Source organism: Leptonychotes weddellii, chromosome 8, assembly GCF_054177405.1.
Source record: "Leptonychotes weddellii isolate Sample4059 chromosome 8, ASM5417740v2, whole genome shotgun sequence".
Classification (NCBI taxonomy): Eukaryota; Metazoa; Chordata; class Mammalia; order Carnivora; family Phocidae; genus Leptonychotes; species Leptonychotes weddellii.
Window position 1 is genome coordinate 36004192 of NC_138376.1, and position 19070 is coordinate 36023261.

Below are 19070 nucleotides of genomic sequence, written 5' to 3' on the forward strand. Positions count from 1 at the left end.
ATTGAGGAGGGCACGTTCTGCATGGAGCACTGGGTGTTGTGCACGAACAATGAATCATGGAACACTTCATCTAGAACCAATGATGTAATGTATGGGGATTAACATAAGAATAAAAAAAAAATAGTTAAAAGGAAAAAAAAAATAAAAAAATAAAAACAAAACAAACATGAAACAATTCTGAACAGTATAAAGAAGTGAAAATTGTCTGAAATCCTACCAGCTAGAGAGTAACAACTTGGTTAACCTTGTGGTAGATGTAAACACCTAGAGATAACAAATTCTTTGTTAACTTTGTATGTGAAAAGTATCTTCTGGTTAGTGATTTGCTTTTCTGATGTCTACTTTTAATAAACAGAAATTTTTAAGTTTTATTATCAAATGTGTGAGGTATAGGAATACAGTTTTCTCCCAACCCCCTAAATATGGAATATTAGTTTTATGAGCCATCATGTGTTTTTCTTTGCTTTTTATCTGTTATAAGTCAGGCTTTTCTGTTCATGGACTATTTTGTTTCATTTATCAGTATGTCTTTTTATGCTAGTACCACACTGTCTAAATTATAGTATCATATAGTTTTTCTTTATATCTTATTAAAAAGAAAAGCCCCCTCACTTTGTTTTCCCTGAAGTATTCTGGCTGTTCTTTGTGTTTTTTTCTATACAAATTTAAAACCAGTTTATTGCTCTCCCAAATCTTTGGTACAGTTATTGGGATTGCATTGCATCATTGCATCAATTTTAGGGAGAATTGATATCCTTAAATAATTGAGCTTTTAATCACTGAACATGGAATGACTTTCCATTTGTCTTTTTTTAATTGCATACTTCTTTTCATGAGGGTTTTTTTTTTAAGATTTATTTATTTAGAGAGAGAAAGAGAGTGTGAGAGAGCAGGGGGAGGGGCAGAGCGAGAGGGAGAGAGAATCTCAAGCAGATTACCTGCTGAACAGGGAGCCCAACTTGGGGCTTGACCCCATGACCATGAGATCACGACCTGAGATGAAATCAAGAATTGGATGGTCAACCCACTGAGCCACCCAGGCGCCTCTTCTTTTCATGAAGGTTTGCATATCTTCTGTTAGCACTATGACTTAGAACAGGTTTCATCAAACTACAGCCCACAGGTCAAATCTGAACATCTCCTGTTTTTATAACACCCATGAGCTGAGAATGCTAGTTAAGAATTTTTAAATAGTTGGAAGAAATCAAAAGAACGACATTTAATGTCATGTAAAAATTACATGAAATTGAAATTTTAGTGTCCATAAATAAAATTTTTTGGAGTATAGCTGTGTTCATTCATTTAAGTATATAACTGCTTTTGCACTACAAATGGTAGGGTTCATTTTTCCAGTAGAGATTATATGGCCCACAAATTCTAAAATATTTTACTATTTGGCCCTTTATAGAAAAAGTTTGCCCACCCTGATTTAGAATTATTGTTTGTTTCATTGTTTATGTATCTCAGAGTTTCTTTGTATCTTGGGGTGGAGGTGGTGTTTCAGCCCGTCTTTCTTTACGTCTGTCTCCCGTTTTGGTAAGACTTAAACTCATGAGTCACTGTTACCAAAGTGTGCTGCATTCTTTAGATATGTGTGGGCAGAGAAAAATTTGATGTCATGTTTTATATAATAATCACTGTACCGGTGTTTTGGTATTTTACATTTGAGGATTTAATTTAATAAACTACAACTTAATTTGCCTATTTACTGATTTCCTCTTTTATAGGAAATTAAGAGAGAGACAGAATCCAAGGATGACAATTTGCCCATTAAACGGGAAAGACATGGGAATGTAGCAAGTCTTGTACAACGAATAAGCACCTATGGACTTCCAGCTGGAGGAATTCAACCACATCCACAAACCAAAAACATTAAGAAGAGTATGTAAATAATTTCTTTCCTGTTTAAATCAAAATAAAGGATGTTTTATAACCGTTCATAAGTTATGTTAAGAAAAATTAGCTTAACCTTTTGCAGTGGACTGCAGAAACTTCCTACATATTCTCATGTTACTAGTTATTGGCCCTTGTAGTCATTCTTCATACAATAATTGAGCATGACCTGCTGACAATTGTTTATAGGAATTAGAAATTAAAGTATGGGGCTTTGTTTTCTTATTAGCCTTACAGGTTCTGTTGAATAGTTGATGCTTTGCCTTAAATTTATTTTAATACAATTTATATATTTATACCATAAATAAAATTTATTTTATGCTAAGATGTCTGCTCATCTTTAAGCAGTATAGATGCATGCATTTTGGCAGTATGTTTTTCTTCATTGGTTAGACATCTGAATATAGACATTCAGCTTCACAAGGTGATTGGCCCAGCAGTCCTTTTAGGTAGTTAGTACTCTATAAATATGTTAGAACATTTTAGCATAGAGGGAGAGCACCACATTTGAAATCAGACATGAGTTTGATTCCATCTTATGACCTTAGATCATTTAGTCTCTTGAGTTTTATTTTGCTGCTGGTGAGAAAGTGGTAAAAAAGACAGCTAATATTGCTGTTTTCAAAAAGCTTACAGTATTGGGAAAGACAGTTACTAAAGTATTAAACATTAAACATGTACAAAATACAGCATTTATGGGAGCAGATGGTATTTTAACATAGTAAGACCTGAAGCCCCTTGAGAGATTGAACACTGAATTCCATGATTAATTTGAGTTAATAAGTGGTAAATGAGTATTTAACCATATTTATCTTAGATCAATGTCTTTGATATTGTGGTCTGTAAATCCCTTGTGGTACCAAGTAGTCTACAGTAAAGAAATTTTGTTTATATACATTTTACAAATATAAGACTACTTATGATTTTTATGGAGTCTCCTTATTATCTTGCTACTTCTGTGCTACTATCTGAAGTTTGGGGGAAACCTTTACTTTCTCGGTTCTGTCATCCTTTGATTATTTTCATAAGATGAAAGCAGATTTTCATAAAAATTAAAAAGATTTCATGACAGTAAGACCAATTAAAGGATTCTGTGTTGTTTCCCAGTAAATGCATTGTACAAACAATATTTAGATATTACGCATACTGCTTTCAGACTACTGCCTGAAGGTGAACAGTTTCGATAGTTTTAATTGTCCTGGATGCTCAGACTCTGTTTTAGAGACTGGGGGACAGATCACCGAGAGTATTTCATATCCTACAGGTGTACCTCTATATGGAATTTCTGTGCATAGGAGAATTTTTAGGCCCACTGGAGAGTTAATTTATGACATCCGTCTATTATAAAATCCATTTACCACCTTCTTTAGTTTTACTGAGCTTTAAAAGGACAGTTTTCTTTTTTTTTTTTTAAAGATTTATTTATTTGACAGAGAGAGATAGCGAGAGAAGGAACACAAGCAGGGGGAGTGGGAGAGGGAGAAGCAGGCTTCCCGCAGCTCAGGGAGCCCGATGTGGGGCTCGATCCCAGGATTCTGGGATCATGACCTGAGCCGAAGGCAGACGCTTAACAACTGAGCCACCCAGGCGCCCCAGGACAGTTTTCTTAAGTAGAGACTAGACAAAGGACTTCAAGGTTATGATTATTTTATTCATTTTTGTCTCCTAATAAGAGAAGACATACTAAATTTTACCTTCCTCAAGAACACTGGTTATAATTCTTTTTCTTGTAAAAGGAAAAACCATTATGTAGTTGGTGCCAGGAGGTTTATTAGACTTTTTCCTGAGGATCCTCCATAACTTGTTTTTAAGTGCATGTTCTTGCAAGGACTAAATTGGTAATTTGGTGCTAGCTAACATGTAAAACAGGATGCAGGTTGTTTTTGCTTTCAGATTGATTTTCCAGGAAAAGCAAGCTAATGTTTTTTTTTTTAATCCGATTTTTTTTTGTTATTGTTTGTATCATATCCTTAATTCACAAAATAGACCAGTAATTCAAAAGGTGGTTTATTTTAATATTAAATAGTAGTGGATACTACTATCCAGTATTATTAATAATTAAAAAAACCATTGTAAAAGTTGATAAAATAATCTGCAATGTGAATGTTCAATTTTAATCTCTGTATGCCAAGACAAGTGAATCTGCATGTGTATTGAATTTTGTTTAAGCAACTTAAAAAGAGAGTTTCAAGTACATATTGTGGTGGTAAGTAGCTGGAAACTGGGCTTGTTAGCTATTCTTCTTTAGTCTCCCAAGCCAAAAAACTGTTGGCTATTTCATGAAGTCTAGTCACAAAGCCACACTTTTGCTTATGTGTGTAAGCTAACCATAATAACTGGTAAAACAAACAGGTGTTTTTTAGGGTGAGCACAGAATAATGTTTTCCAGGACAATTACTGTAAGTTGCTAAAGTTATAGAAGAGAAAAATTTGCGCATCTCATAGCAAAAACTGGTTACAGGTCACATTGCTGCTGAGACCCTTATAAAATCAGGCACAGAGATAATGTTGTAGAGAATTTTGTTTAAGCAACTTAAAAAAGTAAAGTTACTTTCTATTTTTCCTAAAATAGGAAATAAAACAGAAAATCCTAAGTTTAAATAAATGGCTCATATTTTGTAGTAATAATAGGGGCCGTTCAGATATTTTTTATCCAATGTGGCTCTTTCCTTTGGGGGAAAAATTATTTGCAAATAATTTTGCAAACTACTTTGGAAAACACTCTGGTGAATTATGCTTAGTGTGTGAACAGGGAAAAAAGCACAAACTCAAAAGTTTTTGGTTATGATATAACTAGGCTCCTCAAAGTTACTGATATGCTTGGGTGCGGGGGAGCTAATTAATACTCTTTATCTACTTTAAGTTATTTAAAAGATATTCATACTCATTAAGAAGAAGCAAGCTACATTTTTTTTAAAGGCCTAAAATTATCAAATGATAGGATTTTCTGTGAAGTGCACCCTGAGCAGAATAGAATTTTTCAGTAATGTAGATCATTTCTCCTTCACCTATGAAGTGCTAACTACAATGGACACATTTTCTCAAGCTCACTTCAACTTCCAAAAGTATTTAGGGACTGTATTTATCTATAGTGTAAGAAATGAGAAGTTTTCCTGCAGTATGCATAAAAGCCACTATTAAGTTACTACTTAAAAATTTACTCTGAGATGTAATGAAAGGTGACATTTGAAAAATTATACTGTAAACTCTAGGTTAGTTATAAAAGTATGGTCAGCGTTGGGGTGCCTGGATGGCTCAGCTGGTTGAGCGTCTGCCTTGGGCTTGGGTCATAATTTCTGGGTCCTGGGATCGAGTCCCACATCAGGCTCCCTGCCAGCGGGGAGCCTGCTTCTCACTCTCCCTCAGCCCTTCCCCCTGCTTGTGCTCACTTGCTTGTGCTCTCTCTCTCTCTGTCAAATAAATAAATAAAATCTTAAAAAAAAAAAAAGTATGGTCAGTGTTTACTTTCTTTGGTTTCTTCTATTGTAAAACATTTTTTTTTTTTTTTTTTTAAAGATTTTATTTATTTATTTGACAGAGAGAGAGACAGCGAGAGCAGGAACACAAGCAGGGGGAGTGGGAGAGCGAGAAGCAGGCTTCCCGCCAAGCAGGGAGCCCGATGTGGGACTCGATCCCAGGACCCCGGGATCATGACCTGATCCGAAGGCAGACGCTTAACGACTGAGCCACCCAGGCGCCCTATTGTAAAACATTTTTAAAATCAGATATTCCATTATGAAATGGAGGAAACAATTACTGAGGTGTAACTGTTTATTTGGAGACTAGATTTTTCTATTTGATTGTCATCTATTTTGTACCTCTTTCATGTGTTGATTGCTTCTTTTATTGTTTTGGAGGTTCAGTTGGATTTATTTTTTGTTTTGGTAAACAGTTTTCATAGATCCATATAATATCAGAACTGAAGTAACGGTCATGGTTGTCTCATCCAACTCTTTTATTTTGTAATTCAGGACATTGATTCCCAGAGAACTTAGGTCAAATAATGAGGAAATAACAGCTGTACTAGAACTCAAGTCTTCTGACTTCCAAGCTAGTGTTATTTCTTCTGTAGCATGGCATCTTTTTTTTACTATATACAGAAGTTTATTTGGAGAGGTTATGACTTGATGTAGTGAAGTTGTATCTATCTAGACTGCTTTTAAGCATTCTCTTTTGTTGTCAGCAACAACAATTTCTTTAGAATCCTTGTATTATCAACTCCTATTTCTTTGGGAAAACTTAAAAAAAATTTTTTTTTTTTTTTAAAGATTTTATTTATTTGACAGAGAGAGAGACACAGAGAGAACACAAGCAGGGGAGCAGCAGAGGGAGAGGGAGAAGCAGACTCCCTGCTAAGCAGGGAGCCCGACGCGGGGCTCAATCCCAGGACTCTGGGATCATGACCTGAGCCGAAGGCAGATGCTTAACAACTGAGCTACCCAGGCGCCCCTGGGAAAACTTTTTTATCTAGAATATCTGCCACGTCTTTTCCACCTTCTTGTATTGTGTTCATCTTTAATTGTGTAACTCTGATCATTTTTCTTTGAATTCTTCCACGTCTGTTCCAGTTCAAACCTATCCTTTCTATTAATTTTTGGGATATTTGTAGTTTGCTCTAAATATTTACTGTCTCATTATGTATTTGTATTTTATTACTAATTGTTGCCTGTTTACTAAATTCTTTTAGTTGCTTAAGTGTGTATTTAATTTATTAAGAAAAGTCACAGGATTGTTGGTGTTTGTAAAGGATTGATGGAATGTAGATACTCTTGGCATGATATTTCTTGGCATTAATGCCATATAGTTAGGCCTAGATAATTGTTAATTCATTCAAAAATATTTAATGGGCCTGACAATAGGCCAGGCACTATGTTAGATACTAGGGAGAAAGCAGTTAAACTCAGTGCCCATTTTTTTTTTTTTAAAGATTTTATTTATTTATTTGAGAGAGAGAGAATGAGAGACAGAGAGCACGAGAGGGAAGAGGGTCAGAGGGAGAAGCAGACCCCTTGCTGAGCAGAGAGCCCGATGTGGGACTCGATCCCGGGACTCCAGGATCATGACCTGAGCCGAAGGCAGTCATTTAACCAACTGAGCCACCCAGGTGCCCCTCAGTGCCCATTTATCTTTAGCCTACAGAGGATGGGGTGTACACACATGAAAAAATCATTATGATAGAATAAAAAGGAAGAAGTGAGTTGTCAGTAACAGGTAGGTTACAGAATTAAATAGTGTAAGTATAGGGTGCTATAGAAACACAAAGGAAGAGTGCCTAATTCAGAAAGCTATTTGGGAAGAGGTTTCTTCTTAGTTGAGACCTGAAGATGAGTTGAAGCCCGAGAAAGGTGGACTCTGTGGATGAAAGTAAAGCGTCCTTGGCCAAATAAACAGTATATATATATTTTAAAGATTTTATTTATTTGAGAGAGAGAGAGAGCATGAGAGAGCACGAGAGGGGATGGGGCAGAGGGAAAGGGAAAAGCAGACTCTCCTGCTGAGCAGGGAGCCTGACATGGGGATCTATCCCAGGACCCTGGGATCATGAGCTGAAGGCAGATGCTTAACTGCCTGAGCCACCCAGGTGCCTCAAAAAACAGTATATTTAAGTCTTAGAAGGAATAGGATTTGTCATTTTCAAGCAATTAGAAATCAGTATAATTAGATCACTGAGTACAAGATTAAGAATCATCTAGGGGATCTTAAACTGCAGATTCTGATTCAGCCTGCAAGGGCTGCTATAACAAAATATCCCAGACTAGGTGGCTTAAACAACAGAAGCTTATTTTCTCATAGTTCTGGAGGTTAGAATTCTAAAATCAAGGTGCTGTCAGAGTTGGATTTTGGTGAGGCCTCTTTTCCAGAATTGCAAGTACCTGCCTTTCCCCTGTATCCTCACATGGCCTTTTGTGTATGCCCACATGCACATGTGCACAATTAAGTGTGTGTGGGGATTAGGGCTCCCTTTTATGATGTTATTTAACCGTAATTACCTTCCCAAAAAGACCCTACCTCCCAATATAGTCAAGGACACAGTTCAGTCCATAATGGGTAGGTCCAAGGTGGAGCCTGAGATACTGCATTTCTTGCTGCTGGTCTGAGGAACATACTTTGAATAGCAAGAAGTTATCCTTGAATCAGTTATACCTGATCTACCCATAGGTGCTTTAATGAGTCAGTTTTAAAGATGAGGGTGAATCTGAGTTCTCAACTCTTAGAGTTTGAAAGAAGTTGAGAACTACAAGCCTGGATGGTTATAAATGATCGTCACTTATTTGAATAAATGAAACTTGTTTGAAAACTTTAAGTAAAATTTTTATCTGTACCTAGGTGAGTTTGATTTTTATATGTCAGAAAATAGAACTCTTAATATACATTTTGGACTTTTTCATTTTGTGACTTTTTAACACAGACACTCTTAAGTTAGTGCATTTTTAGTATTTCCAGACTTTAATCAGGAAGTAGTCTGAAAATTACTGGCTTGGAAGACAGCTTGTCTGTGAAAAAATTTGTTGTGCCAACAGTGTCTTTTATTGTTTATATTTTAAGTTTCAAAATTGGCATTGGATATTTTACTTTGGTGTAATTGGTGGGATTAGATGTATAAATAGATTTCATGGCTGGGAACCATGTACCTTAGTTGTATTTGGTTTGAATTTATTTTGGCATGCATAATGTGGGGGCAAGGTGAAAAGCCAGCCAGAACTGATTGTGGTTAGCTGCTTAGAATGCTTACATGTTCTGTTTTATTCATACATATGAATTCTATGGCAATAAATATGGTGTGTAAATAAAGGTGCTATTGTTTGTTTTAATGATCTTTCTTAACTTCATTTTTTACTATGTCACTTCTTTTAGAGACCAAGAAGCGTCAGTGTAAAGTTCTCTTTGAGTATATTCCACAAAATGAGGATGAACTGGAGCTGAAAGTGGGAGATATTATTGATATTAGTGAAGAGGTAAGGAAAACGTGCTAGAGATAAAGCAGCAATTGGAATTGATGCTCTGGGTATTAGAAAACTGCTTTGTAAGAGTATTAATTTTTCATTAGAATTTTTTGCCAGTTTCTTTGTATTTTATAAAAATTTTAAGATACAGGTTTTAAAATGCTTCCTTAATGTCTTAATGTAAGGTTGTCTTACCTGTTGGAATAAAGCTTTAAATTCTTACTACACCTGGTTATTTGTGTACTGTATTTGTATGTGTTGATTTTAGGAATAAAAATTTTTAAGCTGAAGATTAATGTAATCTAAGTAGCTAAGAATAAAAATAAACATTTCCTTCGATTCTGAATTCCTTTTAGGCCCAAAGAAATAAAATAGAAGCAGTTTTACCTTCTGCATAGCAGAGGGATACAAAAAACAGAATCTTTTTAAAAGCTTTGCCTTGTTTGAATTGTCACATTCAAATGTGAACCAAAAACACTTTTCCCACATTTTAATATATTACAGTGAGATTTAAAAAGATGGTAGACATAACTTTTCATATCTCTTCTTTTACCGTTAAAAGAATATTAAAAATTTCATTTGGCAGCTGAAGATCCCATTTTCTTCAAAGTATATGTTTTGATATCAGATATAGTCATGGGGATTGATTTTATGTCATAACATCATGTAATATAATTTATCACTTAATGTTTATATTAAATTCCAATATATATGAGACAGTTCTGTTTATTTCTACCAGGTGGCAATAATAATAGTTAATGTTTATTGAGGCTATGTGTCTAAAGCATTATGCTAAGTGTTTCACATTTATTTTCTTTAAATTTCTAAACAACCTAAGCAGACAGGAATTTTTATATCCATTTTATATATGAAGAGATGGAGTCATGGAAGATAAGTGATGGGCTGTTCTAGTTACTGTTGCTGCATAACGTGCTGGCCCAAACTTTGTAGCCAAGAATAGCTATCTTATTAGATTCATGGGTTGTGTGACTCAAGATTTCAGATAGGGCATGGTTGGGATGGCTTGTGCCTCTGTTCCAAGATGTCTGGAGAGCTCAACTGGAAAGACTCAAAGTTCGGGTGCTGGTGGAATCATGGGAAGGCGCCTTAACTGACGTGATTGGTACCTAAAAGGCTCGAAGACTGCCTCTGGAGACCTATTAGGTAGCTTCTCCATTTGACTTGGCTTTCTCATTGTGTGAGGCCCCAAGATAGTTGGACTTATTGCATGCCATTTCAGGGCTGTTAGTATAAACATTTCAGCAAACATGGTGATAGCCTTTTATAATCTGACCTTGGAAGTGATAGTGTCACTTTCACCATATTCTATTGGCTACAAGCATGTCAAAAGCCAGCAAGATTGAAGGCAGTGGAACAAAGACCATCTGTTGGTGGAATGTCAAGGTTACCTTGTAGATGATCATGTGGGATAGGAGATCTTGTTTCAGCCATTTTTGCCCAAGTCCATATGCATGGGATGCAGAGGAGCCAGAATCCGAATCTACAATTTGAGTCATTATTCTTTACTGCTATACTATCCTGCCTCTTAGGAATTCCTTAATTTATGGGAATTACAAGGTTATTTTTACCCTAACTACTCAGTTGCTGCCAATTTGGGATTGCAGGTGTAGATAATTAAGTTTCCTGATGTTTTTCTCAGTTGTATCTGTTACAGTTTGGTCTGTATATCCCCATCACCTTGGTTTGAAGAACTCTCAATCCTTTGGTGTCTCCTTAAGTCTGCTAACAAATTCTGAACTCTTCAGTCTTAAGAGCTTTCCATTTCTCCCTCCAACAGTTTGTGTTCTAGCCATCTTGTATTTCAGCTGTATATATTCCAGGAATAAATCCTTTATTTTTATGTCACCGTATTTTTAACTTGGTTTGTACCTAGAAAACTCTTATTCAGTCTTTAATATCCAGCTTTTTTTGTCATTTCTTTTTAGGGAAGCCTTTTTGAATCTTTTAAGTCCTTTTGTGCTCTTACAGCAATTTGTTCATACTTTTGTTGTAGTACCTCTTACATTACATTGTAATATCTACTTAGTATTTGTTTTCTTCTTTAGATTGTTTCACTCAAGGGCAGAGATTTCTCATATGCAAATCTCAGTCTTTCACTAGCAGTTAACACCATGGCTCATACGTAGTGAGTGCCTGTTGGACGAATACCTTATTAAAGTTTGCTTTGTAATTCTGAAGTGAAAAACATTTAAAACATATTTTAAATAAAGAGCCTTTTCTAGTAGTGATATTTCATGTTCTGCTGTTAACAGTGAATAGTTTACTCTTAAAATTTTTCTTTTACCTATTAAGACCTTTTAGCATCCTTAGTAAAAATTATACATTTTAAAAATTATTAAATAGTATTAAATAACCATGAAAATTAGTAACCTTGTTACTAGTGAATGTAAGTATTTTTCTAAAGAGTTTGGTTCCCGAGGATATTTCTGGTTGACGTTTGGGGAGTGTTCTTTTTCTTACTTGGGTTAAGATTCACTGTTTAAGTAAAAAGGCTTAGTAATTTTATGTGGCATTTGGGAAGTTATATTCTTATAGTCATCAAACTTTTTCTAAATCTGAATTTTCATATACTTAAATAATATATGAAACATATTACAAATATTGAAATAATTACAAATTGAGGCTCAGTGGTGTTTAAAAGAGTGATGTTCCAGAAGAGAGCTATCTACTTCCTGCTATTAATACCTTATTCTTGGTTATCTGATATTTTTATAAAAATTACTTACACCGTGGATTGCAGTTGATTACAAATTCTCATTGTAAATGCTACTGATATGACTAATCCCATATATGATAAGTCTAATCAATTTAGATTTAATCTACTTAGAATATATTTTTCACCATTATTTTCTTACAGATTTAGAGGGATTATTTTGCATCACTAACTTTGTGCTCATTCACTTAATGTAGTTTAATTTTCCCATAGTGGGAAGATTTTACTTAAGAGAACTTTTTATTATTTTTGAGTTGTGAACTCTTTCAGGTAGAAGAAGGCTGGTGGAGTGGAACGCTGAACAACAAGTTGGGACTGTTTCCCTCAAATTTTGTGAAAGAATTAGAGGTAACAGATGATGGTGAAACTCATGAAGCCCAGGAGGATTCAGGTAGATTATTTTAAAAATTTGAATAGATTTAAATAAAATTATATATGATCTGATGTTTATTTGGTATTTTTTGAAACTCTGTTCTTGTTGAACTATGAGCTTCAGTTTTTCTACTTTTAAAAAGCAGCTATGACAGGGACTTAAAATGAACTAAATATCTAGGCAAATAATTTAATATTTTTCCTTCTCTGATGTCTGTTTCAACCCAAAGTAAAAGTTCAGTACCCTGATTATGAGTTAATACTACTTATGTTATCTGATTTCTTTCCACTTAAGATGTACTAATGTTTTGATTTGAGTTTGCAAATGTCATAACTACTTCAGAGATTTTAGAATTTTTTAATTAAAAAATCTTGCTTTTGTTTTTGTTCATATTCAGATAATAAATTAGATTTTTGTGTAGCCAGAATATCATTTAATATTTTGTGATTGCCCTCATTTATAGGCTTACCCACAAATTCATCTTAAATTTGCTCACCATTTAAAAGTATGATTGAGAACATTTATCCCAGGGGCACCTGGGTAGCTCAGTCGTTAAGCATCTGCCTTCGGCTTAGGTCATGATCCCAGGGTCCTGGGATCAAGCCCCGCATCAGGCTCCCGACTCGGTGGGAAGCCTGCTTCTCCCTCTCCCACTCCCCCTGCTTGCGTTCCCTCTCTGGCTGTGTCTCTCTGTCAAATAAATAAATAAAATCTTAAAAAAAAAAAAAAAAAGAGAGAACATTTTATCCCAAAGCTGAATTTAAATTATTTTTATTTTTAAGAATTGCTGTGGAGTTTAGTTTTTTTTTTTTTTTTTTTAAGGTCTATTTATTTATTTTAGAAAGAAAGAGAGACAGAACATGTGTGAGTGAGCAGGGGGAAGGTCACAGGGAGAGGGAGAGAGAATTTCAAGCAGTCTCTGCCCTGAGCGCAGAGCCTAATGTGGGGCTTGATCTCACAACCCTGAGATGGTGACCTAAGCTGAAACCAGGAGTCTGACACTGAACTGACTGAGCCACCAGGCACCCTTGTTTTTTTGTTTTGTTTTGTTTTTTGTTTTTTGTAAGAGAAATTAAATTCAAAAGTGGTAATGCAGGGATCTAAAGTAGATCTTTTTCTGTATGGAAAAATGTATGTAGTGAGGTTCAGTATATTTTCAAAATTGACATTAAATATTGACAATATTTAATATTGACTATTATTTCATAGTTCACATACAGATTTAATTGTTTTAGTATATGCTTTGTATAGTTGTTTTTTTCTCCCAATTCTGGACAAGACTATGCAGGGAATTTATTTCTCAAGTTTCTTTAGAATAGTTTCCCAGTATTTCATTGTGTTTCTTGACAATTTTGAAGGATTTATGCTGATATTTTATATAATGGATCCCAGTTTGGGCTTTCCTTCAGATTCTTCATGATTAGTTTCAGGTTGTCTTTTATTAACAGGATTACAAAATGTTATCTCATTGCATTGTATCAGGAGGCACATGATGTCTGTGCTTTCTTTTTGGTGATGTTCAATTTAATTACTTGGTTAAAGCTGTGCTGCCAGTGTAAGGGTACTGTTGTTTTCTTTATAATTGGTAAGTGTCTTGTGGGGAAATACTTTGAGACTATAAAATTGACATTTTTCTCTAAAGAACTTTCTTTCTGCTCAGTTTGTTTATTTATCGGTGTGGACTCACCAGTGGGTTCTATTTTATTTACTAGGTATTAATCTGTTACTGTTATTTATTTTGATACCACCAGATTTGACCCATGAAAGCTCCTTCAAATTAGTTTCTGTGATTTTATTTTAAATCAACTTTATTGGAAATATAATTTATATATAATCTGCCTATTTAAAATATACAGTGTGAGTTTGACAGATGTACAGTATACATCCATGAAAACCACTGCCACAATAAATGTACAAAACATTTGCATCATCCCCAGAATATTCCTCATTCCCTGATACAGTCCATCTCTGTTTCTGTCTCTGGTTCCAGGTGATCATAGGTCTGCTTTTTTCTCATTATGGATCAGTTTGCATTGCTGTGTCCTCTGAACAGGTCTTCATCATTGTTTGAGCACTTCGTTATTTTGTTGTACAAGATGTTCCAGGCTCATGTTGAACTTTACCTACTTCATCCTTAATCAGCTACTTATTCAGGCAAAGTTGGTTACTTTTAGAGAGGTATAGTAGTTAAACACTGAGATCTGAGTACAAGTGTGCTCATTGATCTGGGGTGCTATTGCTTCTAGGCACTCTTAGTAGATAAAACGGGGGAATGCTTTCACATGTACACACATGCCCACATACACACTCCTGTATCTCTTTACCTATCATCCATCTCTCTACCTACCTACCTACCTGCCTGCCTACCTATTTCTACTGGTACCTCTAATTCTATTTTAATACACAGGGTGCATTCTAGTCTGCAATGATTTCATCCTTAAGCCCGTTAGCTGTAGAGATGAATGAAATAAATAATTGAGTTTACTTTACTTTTATTTATTTATTTATTTTTTATTTTTTTAAAGATTTTATTTATTTATTTGAGAGAGAGAGAATGAGAGAGAGAGCACATGAGAGGGGGAGGGTCAGAGGGAGAAGCAGACTCTCTGCCGAGCAGGGAGCCCGATGCGGGACTCGATCCCGGGACTCCAGGATCATGACCTGAGCCGAAGGCAGTCGCTTAACCAACTGAGCCACCCAGGAGCCCGAGTTTACTTTACTTTTAAAGGGAATTTTCAGGAAAGGGTTTTAAGAATCAGTTTTAGTAATAATAGGTAATAGAGTGATGGTATAAATCAGTCTGGTGAATAGTTTTAACTCTAATCTTATTTTTAGAATAAAATAAATGACCTTAGGAAGCAGTAGAGGACAGTTTAATCAGTGAATATTTCTTAAGGCTTCTATGTGCTAAGTGCTAGGTTGGTTTTGTGAGGGCACAGAATCCCCTCTGCAGTCCAGAAGCTTAAGGTGCAGGCCTCTGAGGGATAAGACAAATATGAACTCAAATTAGTACATTTCAGTCTGGATTAAAATGGTCTGAGTGTAAGAGGTGCTGGTGGAAAACAGTTCTAAACAGAATACATTGTCACTTAAAAAAATTACTTTGTACATTTTCATATTTTCAGAAATAATCTAGGAAACATTAAAAATATCTGCAGCTCTGACTACAACTATTTTAGAAGATGTTATTTTCTAAACTTCTGTTCTTTTCCTTCTAATTGTTCTTCCCCTTGTTTTCCACTATACAGGCATTTTTTTAAAAAAAATTGTTAATTGTTATAAAAAACACATTATATACAATTTATCATCTTGACCATTTTCTTAGTATATAATTCAGTAGTTTTATGTATATTCACATTGCCATGCAGTAGATCTCCAGAACTTTTTCATTTCACAAATCAAAATTCCATACCTATTAAATAACTCCTCATTCCTTGCCCCTTGAACCACCATTCCACTTTGTTTCTGTGAATTTGACCACTTTAGATACCTCATATAAATGAAATCATACAATATTTTCTTTTTGAGACTGGCTTATTTCACTTAGCATAACGTTTTCAAAGTTTGTCCATGTTACAGCATGTGACAGAATTCTCTCAGATTGAATAATATTTTACTGTGTGTATGTATTGCATTTTGTGTATCCATTCATCCATTCATGGATGTTTGAGTTGTTTCCCCCTCTTGGCAGTTGTGAGTAAAACATGGGCTGTTAAAACATGGGCATACAGATACTTGAGACCTTGTTTTCCATTTGGATATATACCCAGAAGTGGGATTGCTGGATTATATACTAGTTCTATTTTTAATTTCTTGAGGATATGCCATATCATTTTCCATAGTGTTTGCACTATTTTACACTTCCACCAACGGTGTAAGGGGTTCTAATTTCTCCACATCCTCAGCAAACACACTTGTTTTCTGGGTTGTTTTTTATTTTATTATTATTATTATTTTTTTTTTTTAAAGATTTTATTTATTTGAGAGTGAGAATGAGAGAGCATGAGAGGGGGAGGGTCAGAGGGAGAAGCAGACTCCCTGCCGAGCAAGGAGCCCCATGCGGGACTCAATCCCGGGGCTCCAGGATCATGACCTGAGCCGAAGGCAGTCGCTTAACCAACTGAGCCACCCAGGCGCCCCTTATTTTATTTTTTATTAGCTGTCCTGATGGGTATGAGATCATATCTCATTGTGATTTTGATTTGCATTTCTCTAATGATTAGTGATCTTGAGCATCTTTTCATATGCTTATTGGCCATTTGTGTATCATCTTGGGAGGAGTATCTGTTCAAGTCCTTTGTCTGTTTTTCAAACAGGTTATTTGTTTTTTTTCCTTTTGTAGATGAGTTGTAGTAATTCTTTATATATTATGGATATTAATCCCTTATCAGATATATGATGTGCAGGTATTTTCTCCCATTCTGTTAATTGTTTCCTTTGATGTAGAGAAGTTTTTCATATAGGTAGTCTCATTTGTCTGTTTTTTCTTTTGTTGCTTGTGCTTTTAGTATCATATTTAAGAAATCATTGCCAAATCCAGTGCAAATGAAACTCTCTCCCTGTGTTTTCTTCTAGGAATTGTATAATTTTTGGTTTTATGTTTAGGTCATTAATTCATTTTGAGTAAATTTTTGTGTATGGTTTAAGACAAGGGTTCAACTTCATTGTTTTGCATGTGGATATACAATTTTGCTAGCAGCATTTGTTAAGGATGTCACTGGACAGAGAACTGGTTCCAAGCTCAGGTTTGGTTGCTCACTGCTAGAAAAATCAATACTCGAAGGACAAGTGATGGTGGGAAAGGAAAGGTTGCTTTATTCAGGAAGCTGGTAACCTGGGAAGATGGTGGAATAATGTCTCAAAGCCATCTTCACTGTCCAGGTGAAGCTGGAGAGTTTTAAACGGGAAGGCATGGGAAAAAAGGAGGAGGGTAACCTGCAGGAGAAGCCGGTGCCCAGGCGGTGTAGCCATATGTTGACATGACCCGGAATGGACTTGCTGGCATCAGTGGCAGCTGTTTTCAATGTAGTCAGGCCTTATCTTCTGAGAAAGTCTGGTCCTTTAGTCCTCAAGGTCAGTGATCTGCAAATCTCAAAGAAAGTTAGTTCTGCTGCAAATCAAGGGATTTAGAGCAAGCAAGGAGTGCGTAAACTTGAAGCAAGGTTAATAATTACCCTTGAGACCTGTGGTGAAGCTGTTACAGAGAGAGTCCTTTCCCCTTTTGAGTCGCCATAACACCCTTGTTGAAGTTCATTTGACCAGTCTATGCAGACTTTTATCATGGCACGTATGGCTATTCACATGTTTATGTTTTTCCTCTCCAATAGACTGTCAGCTGTTTATAGACAGAGACTGTTCTTTTTCTTTGTTTGCTTACTGCTTACTGTAGGGATCCAAAAAATGAATAGCTTATGGTCTGTTTAATTTTTATTCCTGTGTATTATATTTTCTCTCATGTCATGTGCCTTTTTATAGGGCCAACACTTTGGGGGGGATAGTGTAAAAAAACTTAGTAATTTATATATGGAACAGGTAGCCGTCATACCAGTTGATTATGTCATCTGTTTTCTGGAGCGCAAGGACATGGTACGGGTTATTCCTAGGGAGAGTAGATGAATCAATCTCTGCTATGGTTGGTTAACCTACTTGCATGGAGCACTGTGCTTTTAAAATTAGGGGCTTGATCATTTAGCATTTGTGGGTACTATTGTATTCCTAATACTGGGAGTTATAGTGGGGTGGGGTTGGGACATTGAAATCATTCTTTCAATGCAGATGCTGATTACATTGAAATATAGAAAATCATTTAGATAGGAAGATATATGAGTCATAAAAACATATACTATTTTATGTTCTACTTATTTGAGAATACTTGGTATTCTAAAGTCAGAACTCATGTCTTGAAGATGTGTAAAAACATTGAGAACAAACAAGTACAGAAAACATAGTGGTATAGTTATTACTTAGCAGACTGTCCCCTGAATTACTTCTGATGCATATTTTTGTTCATGTGTTTCATAGGTATTGGATCTTCTAATATTTATTTTTAACATTTGGGGTGCCTGGTTGACTTGGTTAAGCGTCCGACTTGATTTCGGCTCAGGTCATGATCTCAGGGTTGTGAGATTGAGCCCTGTGTAGGGCTCTGTGCTGGGCATGAAGTCTGCTTGATTCCCTCTCTCTGTGCCCCTCCCCCCCTCAAAAAATTATTATGAATTAAAGCTTATGGTGAAATGATGTTTATGATGCCATGTAAACTCAGCTCTTAAAATATGTACAAAAATTTTTTAAAAAGATTTTATTTATTTGACAGAGAGAGGAGAGCGCAAGCAGGGGGAGTGGCAGGCAGAGGGAGAAGCAGGCTCCCTGCTGAGCAGGGAGCCCTATGAGGGACTCTGTCCCAGGACCCTGGGATCATGACCTGAGCCAAAGGCAGACGCTTAACCAACTGAGCCATCCAGGCGCCCCAGAATTTTAAGGCTATATGGGACCACTAGCAAAAGAAATACAATTTAAATTTTATTATATTTTATATTTTTACATTTTATATTAAAAATTTTTATTTTAAATTTTTATAATTATAAATACTTTGGGTACTTTCTTGCACTATTCAGCCTTATTTGAATTTTAGTAACTTTGCAGAAGTATGTCTGTTAAAAATGTACTTCCTTGCTTGCTTAACCCTTTTAAAATAACACTGCATTCTAAATGTGGAGCTTTGTGATTATGGGGGGGGAAGTCAGTGGCTGAAGTACACTATAATTCCCTTAAAAAAAAAAAAACTCTTTTAAGTTTTAGGCACAAAGTTTTTGCATATTGATTTGAATGCCAGGAAGTGAGTGCTTTATAAGAACTTTAGAACTCTTGTGATAAAAGAATACAGATCTTTAAGCTTTGATTTAAGAGTTCCATCTAATGCATTATTTTTTTTTTTTTTTTTTTTTAAAGATTTTATTTATTTGAGACAGAGAGAATGAGAGACAGAGAGCATGAGAGGGAGGAGGGTCAGAGGGAGAAGCAGACTCCCTGCCGAGCAGGGAGCCCGATGCGGGACTCGATCCTGGGACTCCAGGATCATGACCTGAGCCGAAGGCAGTCGCTTAACCAACTGAGCCACCCAGGCGCC

At 35.6% G+C, this 19070-nt stretch overlaps 1 protein-coding gene across 2 annotated transcripts in view; it reads left to right on the top strand.

Moving 5' to 3' along the window:
- Positions 1-19070, top strand: part of CD2AP (CD2 associated protein) — a 135602-nt gene that overhangs the window by 48800 nt on the left and 67732 nt on the right. For both annotated transcript variants that reach the window (XM_031030502.2, XM_006727571.3), the window contains exons 3-5: positions 1728-1881; positions 8749-8849; positions 11842-11962. In XM_031030502.2, coding sequence (XP_030886362.1) covers positions 1728-1881; positions 8749-8849; positions 11842-11962 — 376 coding nt within the window. The remainder of the gene's footprint in view (positions 1-1727; positions 1882-8748; positions 8850-11841; positions 11963-19070) is intronic.